General features: G+C 44.7%; 2 protein-coding genes across 3 annotated transcripts in view; both read right to left on the minus strand.

Annotated features, from left to right (window-relative positions):
- Window positions 1-11,707, minus strand: part of cacnb4a (calcium channel, voltage-dependent, beta 4a subunit) — a 47,345-nt gene extending 35,638 nt beyond the window's left edge. The window contains exons 1-2 of the mRNA XM_063214186.1: window positions 11,642-11,707; window positions 8,218-8,301 (exon numbers count right to left, since the gene is read on the minus strand). Coding sequence (XP_063070256.1) covers window positions 8,218-8,301; window positions 11,642-11,707 — 150 coding nt within the window. The remainder of the gene's footprint in view (window positions 1-8,217; window positions 8,302-11,641) is intronic.
- A 1,727-nt stretch (window positions 11,708-13,434) lies between these two features.
- Window positions 13,435-18,695, minus strand: part of stam2 (signal transducing adaptor molecule (SH3 domain and ITAM motif) 2) — a 29,231-nt gene continuing 23,970 nt past the window's right edge. Inside the window, exon 15 of one of the 2 annotated variants that reach the window (XM_063214189.1) lies at window positions 13,435-16,701. In XM_063214189.1, the coding sequence (XP_063070259.1) occupies window positions 16,503-16,701 (199 nt within the window). In that variant the 3' untranslated portion in view covers window positions 13,435-16,502. Of the gene's footprint in view, window positions 16,705-18,695 lie in introns of both variants that reach the window. The other variant, XM_063214188.1, reaches the window with a different exon arrangement.

The raw sequence follows: 18,695 nt of genomic DNA on the forward strand, positions 1-18,695 counted from the left end.
CAACTGACCCCCCCTTTCCTTCTCCTCCTCTCCCCTCCTCAAACAACACCTCCAACACCAACACCAACGTCAGCCTCCCTTTCAGCACACACGCGTACGTAGAGACCTCCCTCAAAGCGGAACACAAGAGTAGCCCAGAAATACCAACAGAAGGAGGGAGAGGGTGTGAAGAAGAATAAAAAAACAAGTCCAATAATCAAGCCCAATGGGTGGGCCTTTCTTCTCTTTCTTCTGGTTGTTGTAGTGGTTGTATTGTTGCCTTCTGCTTTGTTGGTGTTGCCGTTGGTGTGTGCTGGCTGCCCAGTCCCAGTGGTCTGACGCGCTTGGTTGCTATGAGCGCTTCACATGGCAGTGATGCGATGCTGTGTGTCTGTGATGTGAGCGCCTCTCTCTCCCTCCCTCTCTCTGTGTGTGTGTGTCTCTCTCTCTCTCTCTCTCTCTCTCTCTCTCTCTCTCTCTCAGATGCTACTGCCTCCTTGCTGCTTCTGGCATCTCATCAGCCGCCTCCTACAAACACACAGCATCAGAGAATCCTTCCTCTGTCAAAGGCTGCCGATGATGACACGCCAGTGACGCGCTGCTCCTAATTGGTTGGTTTGCAGAGGGTGGGCGGGGGGTTGCAATTTGCTCAGCTGTGAACGGTTGGAGGAGGGAGAGGGGGGCGGGACCGGCGTGATAGTGATACCAACCCCCCTTTTTCTGTGCTGTTTTTATATGTATGGCATATGATCTAGTGTGTATTTCAGGCAATTTAGGTGGACATGTTTTTTGTTTCCTTTATGTCTACAATGGTCTCTAGGTTTTATTCTCTTAACCCTGTGTATGTGATAACACATATGTTGCACATACAGAGTCACATTATTTGCATTGTCAGTAATATTGGTTAATACTGGTTTCTAATAATGCCAGTCTGCTTAGCATTCCACAGAATCAGACACACACATACATACATAGGCAGGCACGCACACACGCACGCACACACGCACGCACGCGCATCCTGCTATCTCCACCACAAATACAGAATTCCACACGTGTATCCTGTATCATCCCAAACATACTTGGTAAATAAAAACAAGTATTGACCTGATGCTGTGGTCCAGAGAGGCTGAACTGTGAGCTGGGCTGGGCTCTGCCATTTCTGCCCTCTGAGCAGAGAGATCATAAAACAAACCTCACTCCCGAGAGAGAGAGAGAGAGAGAGAGAGAGAGAGAGAGAGAGAGAGAGAGAGAGAGAGAGAGAGAGAGGGAGAGAGGGAGCGAGAGACTGATGCCAGCATAAATCTTGGAAGACTAGACGATGGGAGGAAAAAAAAGGCTTAATGCATTTATGATTTCAAATCTCCAGGACTAATGCCACCTTTGTTAGAGAGAGAGAGAGATAGATGAATGAAGAGATGGGCGGAAATCCATGTACACAATGGACAGCTCTGAATATGTCAATTAGTTATATGCTATATATGACATAAAGGTCTTTTGTTATTTCACCAACAAAAGTATATGATGTATATCATGTTTAGCCTCACAACTTCTCTGTGTATAGTTACAAAAACATTTGTAAATCTTAACGTAGCCCCTTGACAAACATCGTTCCACCAGTGGAATGCTGTAATAGTCACTGAAAAGATACTACCATACCACACCACTATGACAGTAAGGGCCTTTAATAATTAATTACAACTGGATCGTTGCTACTTTGGCAAGACCTTATTTATAACAGGGGCCGTGTCTTACTGGGTCGATGCAAAAAATACCAATGAATGCCGATGCCAATAAATACTTAGTATCACCACATCCATACAGAGGGGACAAAAGTGTCCACGTCTACTACTGCAGGCACAAACTGTCCTACCATCGCCCTCTGCAGGCGAGTATGAGCTATAGCGAGGCTGAGCCACAGGTGCAGAGAGAGGATGGTGTCTGCAGGGCAGGATATGTCCAAATCATTTAGCAGGTTTTGTTATCTTGTCACTTTGGGGATTGTGGGGGCAACATGGGTATTTTAGATGTATCTGTTCTGTTTTAAAATACGAAAGTGAGGGCAGCGGGGGTGGGACTGCACTGTCCAAAATGATATTTTGAAACGATGGGCTGTCTTTGTCACTGCAATTCATGGCTCAGATGGGTGAGCGAATTTATCGTCCGTGAGCTAAGGGCAGGAACAGAGGAAGCAGCAGAACACAGCTGGCACAGAACACTTCTCAGACTTATTATCTATTGGTAAATTAGTAAAATGGCCATAGCCGAGTCACAAACAAAAAAGCCCAGCAGAAATCGGTCTCAAAGGTAGGGCTAGGCGGACATAACAAAACTTGATCACTAAAACTGTTCTTTACATTTTGGCCTGTTGACATTTCACAATCATGGACAATTTAAACGTACATGTATTGGTCTTGGCAGAATCACATGACTTGTGAACTTGTGGTAGTACTTTTACGAGCAGCACATGATCACACAGACAAAGAAGAGTGCACTGGATTTAACGATTAGTAATGGTTGATTGCTCATACCAAGAAGATTACAACTGGTGTCTTCTCTTGATTAATGGCACAGTTCTTAAGTTAACACATTTTCTAGAAAGTGCCCTTTGTGTAATACCAGTAGGCAGGCAGCCTACTAAAGACACACCAAGTCCTTGGAATGATGGGCACAGTAGAAATCAATGTTAATGCTACTAGTGATCTCCACTCCTTACTAGGGCTGGGCGATATGGGAAAAAAACAATATCACGATATGGATTACTTTATATCACGATAACGATATATATCACGATATAGCACAATTACATACGTTTTCAGTTATTCTCTTTATTTGCTCTTCATTTTTTCATGTCGCAAAACAACCTTTCTTTAAGATTGATCTTTTTATTCTCATTTTTACAGTTACATTAACTTATTGTGTGTATTGTGACAACATGAAATGCAATTAAATGATATTCAATTGCATAAAACTGATAAAATTACTATCACGATATAAACGATATAGGAGAAAGGTCACGATATACACTTTTGTATCACGATAATGATATATATCGTCATATTACCCAGCCCTACTCCTTACTTTCAGCCTCTTTGACAAAGAAGAGCCCTTTCAGTCATCTGTCAGTGGTTTATGTTTCCATTATGTTTCTAATTCCATATTAATAATTCAGAATTCTGGTCCTGTAGCTCAGCAGTATTGTGCTGTGCCTCCCATGCCCCAACTGGAGCGCTGACTGGTAGGTGGCCAGTTGGAGCCACGAGTGGCGTACTGCGCAGGAACACCTCAGTTACACACGCACCTCTTCACAAGTGATCTTGGTATTACTTATGCTGTTCAGAGTAAGGGCCTTAGTAAAGGAGTATTTTGAAACACACACGCACAGTATAATACACAGCGGGCCCTCTGCGTACCACACCTATAGTATCAACAGCAAGGGTGTCAAACTCCAATTCACCAAGGGCCAAAATCAAAATCCTGGACAAAGTAGGGGCCGAACTCAAAATGAATTTTAAAAAAAAGAAATAAATAAAACTATGCATGCACACAATATTTTACAAGGCAATTTCCACCAACATTCACTCCCATCCTATATGGTAGTTCAAGTGTACCTGAACACATTCTGATGTAGGCCTATATCTTGCACTTCCAGGCTAATCTTTTTTTTACTCTGTGTGTGTGTGTGTGTGTGTGTGTGTGTGTGTGTGTGTGTGTGTGTGTGTGTGTGTGTGTGTGTGTGTGTGTGTGTGTGTGTGTGTGTGTGTGTGTGTGTGTGTGTGTGTGCGTGTGTGTATGCGTGTGAACGTGAACTCAATTGGCGTCGTACAGTAGCCTCCAGTGCTGGTTTGTGAATGTGGGAATGTGTGTGTGTATGTGTGTATTTTGATTAAGCGCTTTGAGTCAACTTCATAGTAGTGATACTGTGATTTATAAATACATTTTGTATTGTATTGTATTGCACTGTGCTGTATTGTATTGTATTGTATTGCACTGTACTGCATGTATTGTATATGAGCTGAGTGTGAGATGTTACACTGTCCTGGGCTCAGTCATATTCCTGTGACAAACAAAAGCTTGTGTTGAAGTTATATTACCCTACATACTGGTGTATGTGGGCTAGCAGTAATATATATTTGAAATGATCTGGTGGGCCAAATAAAATGACCTGAGTTTGACATCACCGCTCTACAGTATCCAAAGAATCCCTGTTCCCATTCCAATTCCCATCAACTCCACAACCAACCACAATGAATTATACCACACTATTAACCACACATACAGTATAATATACAGCAGGTAAGGATGGATTACTGCACGGGCCTACCAGGCTCAGGCCTAGGGGCCCAAGAGTCAGGAGGCCCTGAAGCCCAAGCCTCTATATTTCCATTCTCAGAGTTAAAAATCACTCTTTTAACAACTGTATTTTCAAAAATTCTTAGTGAATAAACTTCCGAACCCCACAACAGCATCTCCAACATTTGGTCTAAAACCCCAAATATTTTTGTTAACAAGCAACACCCATGGAGGGGGGGCTTTCTTGTTGACTGGCCCAGGTGCCCATAGAATCCTAATCCATCCCTGACAGTGGGCCTACTGGATACCAGACCTACAGTAACAACAGCTGACCTGCAGACTCCATGCTCCCACAATTTTCATCAACGCTACCAACCGCATAAATTATACACTATACACTGTACAACACATATAAGAAATACAGTACTTACAAAACAAAGGAGATACGCACTCCGCGCTTCTAAATTAACAATCCGGTGCAACCAGAGCAGGACTAAAACATAAGCAAAAAGGGAAAGAAATCTGGTGCCACACGGATGTCTATTTTCTGTAATTTATTTTTTAGTGCAGTGAGACTAACGTTTCGACATGCGTCTTCATCAGAGTCCTCGGAGGAGATGCATGTCGAAACGTTAGTCTCACTGCACTAAAAAATAAATTACAGAAAATAGACATCCGTGTGGCACTAGATTTCTTTCCCTTTTTGCAAGAAATACAGTACGTTGGACTTATGGCTATACAGGACAGACAGTTGAAATACAGAAGCCCTGTTCATCACACAATGTTCAAACAACTCTACCAACCACATAAATTATAGATCATGTACTGCACACCACCAACACAGTATGCACTGACTACAGGTCCGGATTAAGATGGCCCGGGGCCCCTAGACTACAGGCTGCTGTGGGCTGCCCTGGATGGCAAATTTCACAACGAATTTACATAAAAAAAACTAGGAATTCAGAATATCATGCCTGCCAGCTGTGCCAGCTATTAACAAGATTTAAAACCGATTTAAACTCTATATTACAGATTAATTTTTTCAATATTGCATCTTGTCACAATTCTGCAATTTTTGACTTTTGGACCATCGGGGGCCCCCTGGAAGGTGGAGGCCCCTAGGCTGCAGCCATATCTAGCCTGTGCGTTATCCCGGCCCTGCACTACAGTATATGCCCTCATTAGCATAGCCTCCAGCTAGCTCAGCTCATCCCTGCGCTAACTCTCCTCCTATCCCTCTGCTATCTCCTATGGAGAGCTCCCCAGCCAGCGCTGCCAAGCAGCAGGAGGTGTCTCCACTCGCCCTCAGCTCTTATCCCCACTGACAGACTTGTCAGGAGTGCAAAACCGCTTGAGAGAGGAAAAGCTGTCCACAGTTGTGGCATTAAGGTCTCCATCTAAACCTGAGAACTTGAAAGCCTTGCGCATGAGGAATTCAGATCTTCTAGTGTTTGTGTGTGTTGTGTTACCTCTGATGTTAAAGGACAAGTGCACTATTTTGAACATTGAGCCCCCTTTCCTGAATTGTCTTCAATGTTTTAGATTCCCCCTCACGTTTATTTGATGTTTGCTGCTGTCTCCGTTATTTGGCTAATTTAGATTTTGTCTCAATTGACTTTACAATGGCCATCTACGGGCGAGTTCAAATATGTTCGTAGCCTCTTACTGCAGCAGGGGTTGCCGGTGACACTATTCACTTACTGAAAATGTTTAACTACATCATAACAACATTGCTATGACATTACAGAGAGCCATAGTGCTGCGCTAAGGGGTTAAAAACACCTAAAACATTGGCTAGACTAGAGTATTCGTTATTGCTTTTCTTGAACATTGAACAATGAACATTGATTGATCATGAATGTGACCGAATATGTTGAAAATACTATGCGAAAAAAGAGCTTTAGTCATTGCTATTACTCTGAAACTGCAAGTAGAATATACATATTTTCCAAAAGTAAACTTTATCAGTTTCACACCATGGTAAAGTGGCCTTTTGTAGGGTAGGACATATAGATCTAAGGTGTACCAAGTATAGCCACCTCTAGCGTAACTGACTGACAAGCGCGAAGAGCTTTGTATCACGCCGTGGTGGCTATGGTGATGGTTACCCATAGCAACACGTTGTGTTTGGGGTTGGGCCTCTTAATAGGGTCTCTCCTTCTGAAGCTTTGAGAGGCCCGCAAAAGAAATAATGGTGATAATGTGCTCCGTAGCGCAGGGAACATTAGCATTCATCAGTGTTGGGGATGGATGGACAGATGTACTGTTGGATGGATGGATGGCAGCTCTCTCTCTCTCTCTCTCTCTCTCTCTCTCTCTCTCTGAGGCTCAGCCAGCTCTGCTCTTTATCAATTATGCATCGGCAGTGAGCATCGGTATTGCTGGGCTGGCTGGATCTGAGCGAGGCCAACAGGGACAGAGCTCGCCTCACCTCGCCTCGCCTCACTTGCACTCGGACCTCTCCGTGTCCCTCGTCACCTCTGCAAATCAAGGCAGTTCAACCCCCTTGATCTGGTCTTGTCCGCCCACTCGCTCAGAAGCGAGAGGACACTCACACATGCACATTACACACACTCAAGCACACACACATACAAATGCACACACAGACCCACGCACACACAAACACACACACACACACACACACTTTTCTTTCTCTCTCTCGCTCAGTCTCTCTCTCTCTCTCTCTCTCTCTCTCTCTCTCTCTCTCTCTCTCTCTCTCTCTCTCTCTCTCACACACACACCACACACACACACACACACACACACACACACACGCACGCACGCACGCACGCACGCACGCACGCACGCACGCACGCACGCACGCACGCACGCACGCACGCACGCACACACACACAGCATGTGTTAAGTGGTCAGGCCTCTGCGGTACTTCAAAGCCACTCTCAATTTCCAGACATAATTCTGCCATCATCACTCCCGACACTTTCGCAGTCCATGCTGTTACATGTTGTCTGAACATTTTCAATAGCCACCTTGAGACATTTTAGATGGCTTTGAACAGCACTTTGAGAGGAACAAGAGAGGAAATAATTACAGCAGTGTTGCCGCAACATCTGGAACATCTGACATGCATGTAGAACAGTTCTCCTTCCAAAGGTTATGCAAACTTAAAGGAGAACCTCTGCCAATTCCAATATGCTGTTGTATTGCTCACGCTACTCTTGACTTGTCAGTACCCGGTGATGCTGCATTTTTTGGCTCAGCCCTTTCCGAGATCTGAGCTATTCTAATGGGGGCAGATTTTGTTTACATTAAAAACCTTCTTAACATAGGCCTACTCCAAATATTATCCCAAAAGGTATCGCTGTTGGATAGTTGTCTGCTGACAACCTGCATAACCTTTTGGATGTTTTTGGGAATAAATCAAGATGTTTACTGTAAATGTAAACAAACTCTGCTCCCATTACAATGACCAGGATCTCCGAAAAGGCTGAAGAAAAAAAATCTCAGGTACTGACAAGTCCAGGGCAGTTGTGACCATTACAACTGCATGTTGAAATTGGCTGACGTTATCCTTTAAATAATCTAGTGTAGTGAACATTTGTAGCACCTTTGTATAAAAAAAATTACCATCACTGTAGAGGGCTTCACGATATGGGCACCTTCAGAAGCCCTTCACAAACTTCATGAAGGAAACAGATGCACTTTTTGTACCAGACAGGCAAAGTACTCGGTGTACCCAGAATGTGCAAAAGCACAAAAAAGAGAGAGAGAGAGAGAGAGAGAGAGAGAGAGAGAGAGAGAGAGAGAGAGAGAGAGAGAGAGAGAGAGAGAGAGAGAAAAGAACCTGACACCGTTCCAACTGTGAGCGAAAGGCAAAAACAGAACATGACAATGTTCCAAGAGTGAATGGAAGGGAGAAAAAAACCTTATACAAGCAAGTTCTGGCTACGAGTGAGCGGCGAAAGGTGAGTGTGTCACCGGTCTCACCTGTCTGAGGATGAAGCTGGTGGAGGTGGTGCTGCCGTCCGACCTCTTGAGCCTACTGCGGCGCGAGTAGGTGCCTCGGTTGGCCTGCAGAGAGAGAGAGAGAGAGAGAGAGAGGTGGAAGAGAGCGTTTAAGATAATGATGGAGAGAGATAGAGAGAGGGTAGAGAAAAAGAGTGAGTGAGTGAGAGAGAGAAAAAGATGGAGAGAGAGAGAGAAAGAGATGGAGAGAGAGATGGAGAGAGGGAGAGAGAAAGAGAGAGAGACACTAGGCGTGAGTGAGTAGGTGCCTGTGGAGAGGAAACGGGGTATAAATCACTCTCTCTCAGTCCCAGTCGCTCCCCCTGACAGGACAAGGGCACCTTCACACCCCCAAAACACAGCACACTCCTGCCTGCCTGCCTGCCTGGCCACACAATCCCCTCTTCCCCTTCCCCTCCCCCTCCCCCTCCCCATCCCTCGCTCTCCTCTTCTTACCCCACCATTACCCTCCCTTCTCTTTTTCTCCTCTTTCCTCCCCTCCATTCCTCTTCACACCCCCAAAACACAGCACCAGGGCTGACCTAACCCTCTCCTTTCCCTTTCTCTCCCCTCCCCCCTCCCCCTCCCCCTCCACACACAACTTCTCTACCCTCCCTCCCTCCTCTATTACGCTGCTCTCACCTCTACTCTACAAAAAAACATTTAAACTGAGAAAAAGGCCTAACATACTGGCATTATGTTGGATATTGTAGTTAGTGCAAATCTGACATAGCCATATCTCTAAAATGGGGCATATTTGGACCATAAGGCTTTTGTCACAAGATGCTGAAGATGTTATGAAGACCATTTTCAGGCTTTTTGACTAGTTACTGCAGTTACTGTAGTTACTGCACTTTGCATTTATAGGGCAGTGCTCCTCTCTCTTCCCCTCTCCCTCTGCTCTCACCTCTACTCCTCTCCCTCTCTCCCTCTGCACTCACCTCTACTCCTCTCCCTCTGCACCCACCTCTACTCCTCTTCCCCTCTCCCTCTGCACTCACCTCCTCTCCTCTCCCTCTGCTCTCACCTCTACTCCTCTCCCTCTCTCCCTCTGCACTCACCTCTACTCCTCTCCCTCTGCACCCACCTCTACTCCTCTTCCCCTCTCCCTCTGCACTCACCTCCTCTCCTCTCCCTCTGCTCTCACCTCTACTCCTCTCTCCTCCCCTCTCCCTCTGCTCTCACCTCTACTCCTCTCTCCTCCCCTCTCCCTCTGCTCTCACCTCTACTCCTCTCCCTCTGCTCTCACCTCTACTCCTCTCCCTCTGCACTCACCTCTATTCCTCTCCCCCTCTCCCTTTGCTCTAACGTCTACTCCTCTCCCTCTGCACCCACCTCTACTCCTCTTCCCCTCTCCCTCTGCACTCACCTCCTCTCCTCTCCCTCTGCTCTCACCTCTACTCCTCTCTCCTCCCCTCTCCCTCTGCTCTCACCTCTACTCCTCTCCCTCTGCACTCACCTCTATTCCTCTCCCCCTCTCCCTTTGCTCTAACGTCTACTCCTCTCCTCTCTTCACCACACTCCTCTCCTCTCCCCACCATTCCCCATCCTTTCCTCTTACAGTAAAACTACAGCAGTGTTAGGCTGACGCCACAGCTGTGGTACACTCCAGCCTCATTAAGTGATTTAAGGTTTGTGGTTTTGGGTGTAGAACTACTTTTGGTACTTTCACATTCGAAAAAGTGTTGTTCTGGAGGACATTGCATTGTCTGTTGCATAATAAGCTATACAGTATTTCTGGCCTATAATGCCACCAAGGCATGGAATATCATCGATCCGAGCATGCTCAGACTCAGAGGTCATATCCTATTGAGTCAGGCGGGTGTTCCATGAATACATTATGGGGCCCCAGACATGCTATTGCCATCTGCATAAAATTTGCCCCGTTGGCATTTGATTTATAAATCACGTAAACATGCCTGTTAGTTTTTGTCAAATTGATGTCTTGAGATAAATAACATTGCGGTTGTTCCTCCTGTTTGGTCACAGTACAGCAGGATCATTCAGGGCCACTCACAGCTTTGCCTGGGCCCAGGGCAAAGTCATCTGAAAGGGCCCCAAACCCAATGTAATGAGGACCCAATTCCACGCCCCCTCTCTTCCTGGGCACGGAACAAGTGACCTGTTTGCCCCCACACAAACGTCCAATTCCAATTCCCCAATTACAGCATTACACCAGAACATAAAATTCTAACTGACTGCCATCAACTTAAATGTAAATGGGGCGCCGTGGCTCGGTGGGCCAAGGTGCCATCCCATAAAGCTGTCACCATCCATCGCCGACTGTCCTATCTTAATTAAGGCTAAAAAAGGCCCAGAAAACAAGATATTATACAAATATTGTGGCAAAGCCCTCTACTCCAGCACCATCGATGTGAAGCCTTTGCAGTATACAGCCTGTATTTGCTGACAGATAGTTATGCTGACTGAAAAGCTGTGTGTGAGAGAGACACAGTGTGCCACTGTGCATCACTTCAACACTGCTGGAGTCCCCATGCCATGTCCATTGGGCTACCGAACAACACAACAACACCAAGCCGTCCGCATAGTATTGTAATGCTGTGCAGGTATTTGGGCCAAATATGTCTGGGTCACAATTAACGTTACACTTATTTGATGCTTATAGTTCCCTCCTCATTACATATAATAAAGTAATAGGCTACATAATAATATATCATACATGATCAGATGGCCCCCCCCCCCAACATGAGTCAGGTTGTAACACACAATTTCATTGAAAAGGAAATAGCTTTATTTATTAACTGCTACCTGCAACAAGTAAAGATGGTGATGGGAAATGCAGTGTTATTGCTGGGGCAGGTTGCTGTTATCACACCATTATTACAAACCAAGGACCAAACTGGGTCAGTCAGTTCGGCTATTCTGTGTTCATTTAAAATGAGCTGCATAAAAAAAAACCATTAATGGTTCAATGCAGTCATTTCGCACTAATGAGCTGGGTCAATAAATCATGTCAGTCGAAAGAGGGTTATTTATGATTCTATTACGCGGTGGCGAAAGGTGATGAAGTCGCGGCATGGACTACTGGTGATGGCAGAGTACGGTACCTCACTATCGCATCCTATGCGGGTCTGCTTGCAAGGTGATTGCAAAACAACCTGAGACTGATTGTGCAAAGTAAATTGCAGATAAATACTAAAAAATATTCAATCCAGACTTGGTCTAAAACCATAGTTTAGCGCTAATGATGCCAAATCCAGATCCATGCGCAAGAAGGGATGGCAGGGGTGCAATGGAATATTGCATACATGCGTGCACATGTTTTAAACTCAATTAAAGCTAACCTTTAACACTTTTTCCATTGTCTCGTTAATATAACGATCGCACAGGCTAAGGACCCTGGTCAATTAATGCAGCAATCCATGCACTATCGCAGTATACCTACCTGGAACACTGGCTGCTTTTGGACACCGTCGCCTATCCCGTGGCGGGTGTAAATATGTCGGGACATCTCCGCAAGTTCATCGGTCCACGGTGGTGGCTGCCTTTCGGTGCCCGTCCACTGAGGGTAAGCGATTGTTTGCTCCAGTTTGACTTTCAGTCCTTGCGCTGCAACGAGAGGGGTAAAAATAATAATCGCTCGTCTTGTCCTCTTGCGCTTGCCGAGTGGGGGTCTCTCCGGATAACCACTGAGCTACGCAGAAGCCTGCCTACTACGAAGCGCACGCAGTGACACGTGGCTACCGCTAGCGCATCCTCCTGACCTATAGTACCGAGTGTTTGTGGAACAGCTGTCCAACCCTCCCCCTCTCCTCCGCATCCAACTAGTAATGTCACATTAGGCTACAACAGCTTTTGTGAATCGCGCTCATCATCATAATCTTCAATTTCGGAGGCCTACTAAACTGCAGTAGCCTACCGGAAAGGTTCGCGTGCCTTTGTGCTCAAATCTGGTGATGTATTTTCTAATTATGGCTCATAAATTATTATATAGGCAGGCTAATTCTAAATTATTACCGAAAGAAGGTTTGCAAACTGAAACAAATGTAATCTCTCTTATTTATGACAAACTTTCACACACACCTCTCAGTTCACATTTCTTCTCGTCATGGATCAACGTGGTTAGATGATCATCTCTCTGTGTGGAGTGGACATTTAATCTCTTTAATTAAAGTTGTTTGAGATTAAGGCAATACTTGAAGTGCTTTTAATCTGAACAGTTTTTCCAGGCTGTGGAGAGTGTTGCATTGTAGGAATTAAAAAAAAATGAGTATCTCCTCTTACCTGTTCAAGGTTAAACACACACACACACACACACACACACACACACACACACACACACACACACACACACACACACACACACACACACACACACACACACACACACACACACACACACACACACACACACCTTAACCAAATTGACCATGAGAGATGATGTAAATCTGAATCCCTTGAGAAACCCTATAGTTCCCATGCGTCAGCACCGTTTTATGTACGCCATTGATCTCAGAACAAAGCCAGGCATCAACCAAAGCCTTCACAGTAGTAACCCATGAGGGGTCACCTACGTACTGTATAGGCTGCACAGAGAGGGGTGCAAAGGGGTTGGCTGTTCCGGGCCCTGGGGAAGAGGGGGGGCAAAACTGGGCTCTCATTACATTGCATGTATTGGATAGAGGGCCCTTTCAGATGACTTTGTCCTGTGCCTGCAAAGGCTGTCAGCGGCCCTACCTACGTGTATACAAATCCACAATACAGTGTCATGCGGAGATGCTGTCTGCACATTCCAGGGCTAAAGTGGAAGACAAGATGAGGTCAGGTGAGTCATGCAGCACTACAGACGATGACCTTTAGGCCTACCTGGGCATCCCTACCTGGGCATCCTCTGGAGACCTTTACCTGCATGGGGACCCTCTGGTGGTCCAAAGCCCTAGCCTAGAGCTTGGCAAATATCAAATGTGAAAGACACACATGCAAACACACGCCTTGTTACTGATCATTTGAGAGAGAGAGAGAGAGAGAGGGAGAGAGAGAGAGAGAGAGAGAGGGAGAGAGGGAGAGAGAGAGAGAGAGAAAACACACTCACAGCTTAGGTCCTACACGCTTCAAAACCATCTGCCGACAGAAAGAACGGTCACTCTCTTAAAAGCCTTCCAATGCTTTCTGCTAAAATGCCCACTTTAGGAAACAACAAAGGCACACACACTCACAGAAAAGAGCGACACTTTCAAACACATGCCATTGTTTCTTTTTATTTGGAAAGCGTTAAGTTGTGTTACAAAACTAACTTTAAAAATGACAAATGCAGGAAGTAGAGGAAGAATATTACAAAAGTGATCTTACTTGTTAAATGGTCAGGACCCCCCCAGCGACACATTTGATTCATGGTATGCAATACAGTTATTGTTCAACAGCAGCTTTCCAACTGAATTTCCTTTGAACTATTGTCTCCTCCTCTCCTCATACCATCCATTGTGAAAACAAGGCATTCGGTGGTAAATCATTATTTATAAAGTTAAGGTGCAATAAAGATAATCCCAGGTTTTTTTTCTTTACATCTATTATACATCTTGCAAAGAGGCAGTATAAGAAAATAAAGATGTTTCTTCATTACTTGTCATCGGTGTCATCATCATCATCATAGTATAATCTTATCCAGCTGGACTGAAGGAAAAAAATGTGTCATTCCCCAAATGTGTTGGGTCTTAAAATATATCCATGAAGGCATGGAGAGAGAGAGAGAAAAAAAATCCAATCAACAAATCTGTGTGACCCAGTTGTAGGAGAAGTAGCACCCCTGACATAGTGCACTAACTGCACTACTGATTTTGTACAAAAAAATCCAGTATTTTAATCTGAGATTTCATCAACTACTGTTTCCCATGTTTCTACACCAGCAGCCTCATGATTAGATTGCTGTGTTGCAATGTGACCTAAGTGTACGTTTTTCCCCCCCCAAATCCAACTCTACATACAAGACTATATATTACATAGGTGAAACGATCCAATAAAGATAATAATGAACAACCCAGATAAAATACAAGTTATGATACATAGGGGGCATCACCACAGAAGCTTAGCGATGCCTGCCAAACTCACTGACCACAACTGTCTTCCAAAAAAACCTCCCAGAAGTCCTCTCAGTGAGAAACAAGAGTATTTTTTCAGTGTGGAACTGCGTTCGAAGCCACACTTGTCATGAAAAGAACACATAAGCACACAACAACAACCACCCACATACAATCACACAAACAAACACACATCCACATTGATAAGTCTCTGAAGTCTTTGCCTACATACTTGACAACTAAGCCTAAGAAAAAAAAAAATCATAGGCATGAATTGCTTCTGGAACCCTCGCTCGATGCCAAGTGTGCTGGCACACTGGATTGTGAATCTGTAGATTGTGGCTGAGTGTCCGTCGGGTGACGGTCTCCTCTCTTCCGCAGTCGGACCCCCTACCAAGCTCCCGCCCTCACACCCTGAGCAAGTCCCACTCCCCCATGATAGAAACACCAGCGCCAGCTAAAAGCGGATTAAAGGGGCCGAGTCTGTCATGTCCGTCGGTGTGACTGATTAGAAAATGAACCTCAGAGGACAAAGGGAGGGGGGTTTGTAATATGTACGGCGTACATTTCAGTCAGGAGGTCAAACATGTTCACCTTTCAACTGACAGGGAAAAAAGAAAAAAGAAAAAGTACACTTTGGTGGAGAAACTTGCCACTTGTAGTCAACAGAGAAATGAAAAAGAAAGACAAAAAAAGAAACGAACAATAAGCAGAAAAGCATTTTGGTAATGGTTCACATTTAAGCTTGCTGAAATAGAAATAAAAAAAAAGATTAAAAGCGTGTGAATTCCAAATAAAACTACATAAAACATAAACCTGCACAAAAGTAGTAAGAGCATCATCTATATTACAGCAAACGGGAGAGAAAACAAAAATGTGACATTCATTTCAGAGACATAACTGTACGGAGAAGTGACATTTAAATAAACTTTTTCATAATCTCTCATATAATAATAATAATAATAATTACAATAAAACAAAGAGGTCAGTCATCTGCGTGAAAAACACCACAACATTCAGCGCTGTTTAGCTTCCTTCAAACTGAGGAAGCGTCACAGCTAACCTTCCAGCAGATGACGTCAATCCGTTGTCGTGTGATTGCAGCCTCTAGTCAGACTAGTCCCACGGTATCCCAGAAACCCCCTTTGGACCCCAGCTAGTGTCTTGTGAGGAACGACCAGAAATTGATGATGGTGCTATTGATGGTGCTGGTGGGGAGCACAACTGGCTGAAAATAGGTGTTGTTTCCACTGCAGGAACTCTGGCTAATAATCTCCCTGGTGAACCAGGTTGTTTACCAGGATGATAACCCCCTAGACGCCTCCTTTCCGACTTTGTTTCCACTGTGCAGCAGGGGGACCTGACTGTGCCTCCCTCATGCTACCGAACAACCTGCTGTTATTGTCTCCGCTGCCTTGAATAGTTTATCTGAAACTGATTACAAAAATGATGGTTGTTATTGTCAAATTGTGGCGTTTACCCATCTACCATTACTTGTGAGTATGTCTTAGTAGGGTATGCCTACCTACGGTGCAGCACTCAGCAGTATACCTCAAGTCCATGAAAGACATGCTTATTAGGAGACAGGGACTGTGATGACTGTGCAGCAATACCAACCCTACAATTAAAATGGCCCAGAGTTCCTGTGGTGGAAAAAGCGTCCAATGCTACTGGTTCTCCTATGATGTATGGCCACACATACAGTAGAATGGAACATTCTCTAACTACAAAGATTTTGTATCGGAACGCATTTCGGTTGCTTCAGCAACCAAGTGATTTGGTAACACACACAAAAAAACAAAAAAAAACAAAAAAACCCTTGTGTCAGGACATGATCACACTGATAGCTGTGCCTTCATCAAACCATCGTCCTTCAAGAGTCCATTCCCACGTTTCGTCGTCGTCTTGAGAGCGCTTTCGTTGTCATGGCCACCGTGATCGGATGGAGCTTGGGAAGGTGGAGGGGGAAAGCAGAGACCCATGTCGAGAGAGAGAGAGAGAGAGAGAGAGAGAGAGAGAGAGAGAGAGAGAGAGAGAGAGAGAGAGAGAGAGAGAGAGAGAGAGAGAGACCAGAGGAGACTACAGTACTCATTCAGCCAAACTAACAGAGGCGTGGTGGGGCTGGTTGGTTTGTTGGTTGATGGTCTGTTGGACTGGACATGGACAAGGACATGGAGACGCAGTCTGAGGGGTGAGGTGAGGCGTCTGAGGTGATAATGTTGCGCTGCTGCCTTAGAGCAGAGGCTGCTGGTAGAAGGCTGCAGGCTGAGGCTGGGCACTGGGGTGGGCCGGCCCAGCCACCGGGTAGGAGGGGCCAGGCATGCCGTGGCTAGCGTTCTGATAGGCTGACATGTCCATGGCCATGCCCACCTGTGCCGGGTAAGGGGAGGGGCCTCCGGGACCCGGGTTCATGTAGGGACCGCTCATGTGACTGCTGGAAGAGACAAGGACAGCAAGAAATGTATTACTATTATTATTATTCATAATATTAATCATTATACATTTCTAAATCGCATATTCTCATTAATTGAGAACACCAAATTGTTCATAACATTCTGTGTGAGGAAAATATGACTGTCAATGATCATTCATCATTCATGTTTCAATGTACATGGTGGCCAAAAGGGCAAAAAAAACATTGTTTCAGAGTTTTACATATAAATCTTTTTTGAAAGCTAAAAGTTTCTGGGGAAAATGTGCAGCATGTTGTGTTGAAGGTGAAGATAATGCACATCCCAGGAAAGGGTGCAGGACAAACGCTGACTGTAATTCTGGAGTGAGGAGTCAGCACACTTAAAATCCTTTTTTTCATGGCTGGATACTGGGAAACTGCACATTTTGTTCCCATAGGTTCTTTATGTGCCACTTTCCAAGGACTTGAGCTGTCTGACTCAGAGTCTGTGTCTGAGCCATCCTACGCGCACTCACTGTTCACCAATGCCATTCATTAAGCAGACAAAAGAAACGTCACGCATGCAAACAGCCCCCGTCTGAGGGTTTTGAGTGCTTTGAAATAACTGTACTGCATGAGTTATGTTGTTGTGCCACCAATGTTGTTTCAAGACAGCCCAAGTTTCACCTAAAAAATTCTGCTTTAGATTGAGATTGTAAAAATGTTCAGTGTCTTTGTCCCATTATAATGGATATTCTCTCCGTCAATCGCATGTGAGTGAAAACCTGAAAACTGTTTTCCTGGCTGCACCTCTATTTTACAGCATTTTCAAGTTATTTTTTGAAAATGCTACGTATCCAATTTTCAATACAATAAAACCATTCAAACAGCAATGCAAAATGCAACTACTGTAACATATCGATTGATTTTAGTCAGCACTCCCAGTTGTGTATTCTGGGTTGTTGGGTTGAATACTCATGCAATCCAACAAACTGGCAGAGTGGCGACTTCCACCAGTGGTGCCAAATAATGGAGAGAATCTAATTATATCAGGGCCGCATTTATTTAGAATAGCACTGCAGCTGTTTTAAAAATGCTTATGGCTGCTGATCTGTGATAAATTTTTGGGGGCCCGAGGCCTAATTCTGTCATAAAACATACAAAATGTCACCACACCTTCTGTGCAACTGAACATGACATATTGGGCATGGCGACAGCTGACATTCACTTTTGAAATAAATAAATGCAAAATAAATAAATAAACACGACATAACCTTGTACACTGAACTGTGACTGCCTGGCAGCACAGCACAGTACAGTTACAGTACATTGTATGAGTTTAGCACAGAAGGGGAAAAAAAAGCATAGACAACAAAAGTTCCCCATCTTTTAACATCACTTTAACAAGCGTCTTTTCAACTGGGGCAACGTAATTAGCAAGCTCAGCAAATTCAGGCTATTTCACATCTGCCATCTCTTTTTAAACGTGCTCTCTTTTGTTTCAACAAGGAAACAGGCAGGTGGCCAGATGGGACCTCAAAGTGACAAAAAACGCATAAAAATAAATGAAAAACATCCATTGTCTGTGTGTCTGTGTCCGTTACTGGCCTAACTAATATCTGGACAGGAACGTGATGAGATAGGGTAACCCTTGCAAACAGAGCCTCTGTTACAAGCCTGTTCTTAGAAATGGTAATAACAAACACTTCATCCTTTAGTTAATGCTCTCTGTAATGTCATAGGGATGTTGTCCCAGTGTAGTTGATTATTTTTCCAGCACACAGCCAGTCCGATTGCCAGCAATCCCATCTGCAGCAAAAGGCTACACAGGGACTTCAACCCTCTTGAGACCTAAAAAATAAATACATAAATAAAATCTCTTTGTATCATGTTTCTACGCGTGCCTGATACTGGCATCTGTAACATCTGGACATGAGCGTGACATGGAAGAGCAGAGCGGCACCGAGACCGCTAGAGGGGACCCAAAAACAAACCTCTGGGGTCCATGCACGTCTCTTTTCCAGGTCAGCTGC

The sequence above is a fragment of the Engraulis encrasicolus genome, chromosome 13 (assembly GCF_034702125.1).
Source record: "Engraulis encrasicolus isolate BLACKSEA-1 chromosome 13, IST_EnEncr_1.0, whole genome shotgun sequence".
Lineage (NCBI taxonomy): Eukaryota > Metazoa > Chordata > Actinopteri > Clupeiformes > Engraulidae > Engraulis > Engraulis encrasicolus.